At 48.1% G+C, this 5,083-nt stretch overlaps 1 protein-coding gene across 2 annotated transcripts in view; it reads left to right on the top strand.

The window, feature by feature from the left end:
• Tbc1d8 (TBC1 domain family member 8) overlaps nucleotides 1-5,083 on the top strand; it is a 109,302-nt gene that overhangs the window by 96,957 nt on the left and 7,262 nt on the right. For both annotated transcript variants that reach the window (XM_029476619.1, XM_021185175.2), the window contains exons 12-15: nucleotides 1,739-2,024; nucleotides 2,970-3,099; nucleotides 3,237-3,335; nucleotides 3,800-3,868. In XM_029476619.1, the coding sequence (XP_029332479.1) occupies nucleotides 1,739-2,024; nucleotides 2,970-3,099; nucleotides 3,237-3,335; nucleotides 3,800-3,868 (584 nt within the window). The remainder of the gene's footprint in view (nucleotides 1-1,738; nucleotides 2,025-2,969; nucleotides 3,100-3,236; nucleotides 3,336-3,799; nucleotides 3,869-5,083) is intronic.

Raw genomic sequence — 5,083 nt, 5'->3', positions numbered from 1 at the left:
GTGTGTGTGTGTGTGTGTGTGTGTGTGTGTGTGTGTGTGTGTGTGTCTGCTGCTGTCGTGAGAAAATGAGCATGTCCCTCACCACAGGTCACTTTGCTGCCTGCAGCTAATTTCTGTTACCTACAGTGATGTTGGCCTACTCCGGAAGGACCAGTTTTGTGTCTGGCTTCCTTCATCCACTGGCTGTGGCCAGCATCCACCCTGGCATATGTAGGTAGTTTGCTCCACTGTGTTGTAGACATAGGTCCTTAGGTTCATACCAAGTTGACTTGTCTAGTCGCTGTCTTAGTTACTGTTCTTGGAGGGATAGAACCAACAGAGTGAACGTATATTAGGAGGACCCATTAGGCCGGCTTACAGGATACAGTCTGGCTAATCTCACAGTGGAGAGGCAGAGAATCCAATGGTTTCTCGGTACATTGAAGCTGGATGTCTAACATTCCCCACTTTGCCCTGAAGACCTGAAAGACTGTTGGAGAGCTGCTGGTCCTCAGATGTCATTAGAGCCATGAGTGAAGGAATGCCACAGCAGAGGAGTGATAGGGGAGAAACCTGTCAGCAAAAGGAAGGGCAAGCAGGGAAAGGCAGCGTTCCCTTCTTCCAACCGTCCTTAATCTAACCATACATAGGGTGGGTCATCCCACTGTTACCTTCATGGGATCCCCAACTGCTTCCCATTGAACTGATTCCAGATGGGAATTCAGGGGGCCTTCAGTGTGAGCCCATGAAATAAAGTTCAGTGAATATTCATGTCGTTCTCCCCATGTTTCCCTAGGAGGACTGTGGGTATGGGGGTAGGGGAACTGTGTTAGGTAAGAAGATGCCACCATATTACTGAGTGGATGGGTGAGTTACGTGTTCTGTTTCAGCCCTGTGCGAGCCTCAGCTTGTCCCGAGTCCTTGCTAACACCTGGGGTTGTCCTTTCCTCTTAACCATGCACTGTGAATGGTATTTGTCCTGTGGCTCTTAGTTTGTGTCTCACAGATAACTAATTGCTTTGAACATATTTCTCTGTGTTTACTGCTATCTGAAGGCAAGTTTTGAGATATTTTTAAAAAGGAAACTGGTTATTGGCCTCTTGCAAAGCTGCAGAAGTTGTTTGCTCCAGATTTGAGAGTGCCAGGGAGCTGTGCTGTCAAGTTTTCTCTAGTTAAGTTCATGTTTGCATTTTGTTGCTGGTTTCTTTTGAAGAAAGGATTGGTTTTTTTAGACAGGGTTTCTATGGATAGGATAGCCTCGTCTATTCTGGGACTCAGCTCTGTAGATTAGGCTGGCCTCAAACTCAGAGAGATCCACCTGCCTCTACCTCTGCCTACCAAGTGCTGGGACTAAAGTTGTACCCCACCACCACCCATCAAAGAATGGAATTTTTGATGTCTTTGATGGGTAGTACTTTTTATATCCTAAGATAATTCTGTTTTATTCCTATATTTTCTTCTAGAAGTTATAAGTTATAAGCATTTGCCTTTAGGTCCCTGGTTCGTCTCCTAGGTGTTTTTTTATGCGTAAGGGCGGGGTTGAGCCCCTTCCCCCACTGATTAAGCACTGTTTTTTGGAAAGACTGTCTTTACATTGAGTGATGGTGGCCACATGTCAAGAGTCAGTGAACTAAGCTCATTCCTTTCTGGACTCCAATCCTTGTTTCATGATACTACCTTAGAGCAAGCTTCATTTCGGCCCTCCACTGGGAGGAAAGCATGATCCTTTCCCACCGAAGCTTCTTGCTCTCTTTGGCAGGGGCTCAGGTGGACCAGTCTGTGTTTGAGGAGCTCATCAAGGAGCACCTCCCAGAGCTGGCGGAGCACATGAGCGACCTCTCGGCGTTAGCGTCCGTCTCCCTCTCCTGGTTCCTGACTCTGTTCCTCAGCATCATGCCGCTGGAGAGCGCTGTGCATGTTGTTGACTGCTTCTTCTACGATGGGATCAAGGCCATCTTCCAGCTGGGGCTGGCTGTGCTGGAAGCCAACGCAGAGGAACTGTGCAGCAGCAAAGATGACGGACAGGCCCTGATGGTCCTCAGCAGGTGGGCTCTGGCTACTTCCTCCTGTGGGTCAGGGCGGAATGGAGTAGGTCGCAGTGGGGGCAACAGGAAGACCACAGAGGGAAGCCACGGTTTATGTGCCACATCTGTGGAAGCTTTCTGTTCCACACTGCTCCTTGGCACCTGTCATCCTGTGGTCTCTCCAGAATGGGTCTGTCATGTGGCACCACCACTGGGTTACAAAGGTGGCTGTCTTCTCTTTCTGCCAAATGAGAGTTCAGGGAGAACAAGGCCCTAAATGCTTTTGTCTTCTAAGAAGATCTTAGATGGAATCACTGTGGTGCTGAGCAGGACTGAGGACCACCCAGAAATGCTGGCTCATGCATGGGTAGCCAACTGGAAGTGTCAAGTACTAAGTACAGAGCGATGGTTCTCATCCTGTGGGTCTTGACCCCTTTGGGATTGTGTATCAGGTATACTGTGTATCAAGTATTTATGATTCATAACAGTAGCAACAGTTATGAAGTAGCAACAAAATAATTTGGCTGGGGAAATTATATGACATGAGGAACTATATTAAAGGGCCACAGCATTAGGAAGGTTGAGAACCAATAATATTGCAGTAAATGAGCTAGAGTGACACCCCCCCCCCCAAAAAAAAAAAAAAAAAAAAAAAGGCCCAAGGTTGAGTCTGGACCCTGGGTCTCAGAGATAGTTTCTTTTCAGAATGTGCTGGGAGCTTAAAACCATCTAGGCACAGTTTATGATGATTTCACTGGAGTATCAAGGCTTAGCAATGCATGGAGCCCAGGTCCGCAAGCCTGACTTTAGGAGCTCTCTGCTTCTGCTGGAGTGACGACCATGGTATTTGGTGCCTTGCCTGGCCCTGAGTGTTAAGAGTGTGAGAGTATGCTGGGATTTCATGTGCCCAATGCTCTCCCCATGAAAGTAGGTGTGGGCTTTAACTGTCTGTGGGGGTGTGCTCAGGTTTCTAGATCACATTAAGAATGAAGACAGCCCGGGGCCCCCCATTGGCAGCCACCATGCCTTTTTCTCTGATGATCAGGAGCCATATCCTGTGACCGACATTGCTGACCTGATCCGGGACTCCTATGAGGTACAGGAGCCCCTGTTTCATACTCCCAGGCCCCTTCCTAGTTGGAAGCCAAAGTGTGCCTGGGATATAGATCCGGAGGAGGGTTTCTGGCTGCTTCCTATTAGCTCTGGACCCAGGCAGTCCCTGTGTCTATGCAGAAATTTGGAAACCAGTCTGTGGAGCAGATTGAACATCTACGCTGCAAGCACAGGATCAGGGTCCTGCAAGGACACGAGGACACCACCAAGCAGAATGTGGTGAGCAGAGGGCACCTCCTTGGGGCTCATGGGATAGAGCTGACCGTGAGGCTCTCACTGGTCATAAAACATGGGAAGAGATGTTTCCTTCTCTTTCTCTCCCTCACTGAACTTAGTAGCCACAATGTCACATAGAAACAAAGAGTCAACTGGGAGCCTCAGTTTCCATGGTTATAAAATAGGGATAACGCCTATGGTTTAAGTGTTCTCATTCAAGCAGCTGTCAACCTGGAGTCTCTGCAACATCTTCACCTCCTTTAGAGCTTGACAGGCTGGCTCAGAACAATGTGCAAATTGGAAGGTGGTTGAAGACAAAACACCTTTCCTAACCTGAATTTTGTGATGGTAGGAGTTGATGCTACTGAGACAAGGGTACTGCACGTCCACTAGGAGAGTCCCACCCTTCCTCTGAGGGTACAGGGTGCAGGCGTGGACCTTACTCCACTGTTTATTCTTTCTCTAAGCTCCGTGTCGTTATCCCAGAAGTCTCCATTCTTCCTGAAGACCTTGAGGAACTCTATGACCTATTCAAGGTAGGAAACGGAGGAGGAGGGAGTCCTGGGCCTCCGGCCAGGGGGTCCTGTGCCACCTTCTAGGGGCCAGTAGTTGCCTTTTCTCTGGAAGCAGAGGCTAGAACTAGCTTGTCTACATGCTTTAACAAGAAAACCCCCACCTAATGCTGTGTCAACCAATCAGTGCCTCTTATCTATGTGTCAGGCTTCCTGAGTCCGGCTTCAGGCTGGCACAGGAAGGGTGGAGCTGCATGATCCCAGGACAGTTCACCAGGGCTTATGCAGCCCCTGTACCCAAGCAGCGGGGCATCAGTGGAGAGGCACTTGCTGCGCTGTGGTCTGATGCTCATTGCTCTGCAGTGTACTAGCGAGCATGGACTTCAGGTCTGGGGTAGACAGTGACTACTCTGAAATGATCGTGCTTATTCCTGTTCCTGCCCCGAGCTCAGCATGTAGTAGCTGTTATACATACACACTTGTGTATTATGTGGTTGGTCTGTAGCTGCTTCATGTATTTTCCCTTGTTGATATCAACTCTTTCTCATGCTGTATAATCATCACTGTTATTATTGTTGTTGGGGTATTATTGTTGTTGGTGTCTTCTAGTTGGCTTTTTAGGGCATTGTACTTAGATTTAAGATTTTTTCTTTTTAATAAAGAAGCAGCGTCTCACTAAGTTGCCATGGGTAGCTTCTTGCTTGTGACACTTCTATGTGTCAAGCAGAGCTGGGATTACAGGCATGCACCACTGAGCACAGTTAGCCTTTAAATTATTTAGTCTCTCACCCTAACACTTGCATCAACAATTGGTGCCTACTGCACGTGTGCTGCTCCAGAGCCCGTTTATTTTTAACTAGTAATATTATAGTAAACTAGAAAGCCCTGTTTTCTTAATCCTTGAGTTTTTTGTTTTGTTTTTTGGACAGGGTTCCACTGTTTCCCTGCCTGGCCTAGAACTCAGTCACCTGCTTCTGTCTCCCAAATACTGAACTTAGCTTTTGTGTGGTGGCACATTGTGTTAGGTGTATCTCTCGGCCTCTGAGTCAGAATTACATGGGACTCTCCTCGCTCTGAGAGGTTCAACAGAGTGTGTTGTCCTCAGTTTGTCCTCCTTTCCTAGGCTTAGGATCCAGCAGCCTGGTCTTTCATCGACTGCTTTAAATAGTCTTTTGGGGGGGCTGGTGAGATGGCTCAGTGGGTAAGAGCACCTGACTGCTCTTCCGAAGGTCCAGAGTT

The sequence above is a fragment of the Mus caroli genome, chromosome 1, assembly GCF_900094665.2.
Source record: "Mus caroli chromosome 1, CAROLI_EIJ_v1.1, whole genome shotgun sequence".
Lineage (NCBI taxonomy): Eukaryota > Metazoa > Chordata > Mammalia > Rodentia > Muridae > Mus > Mus caroli.
This window is presented reverse-complemented; position numbering and strand designations above follow the sequence as displayed.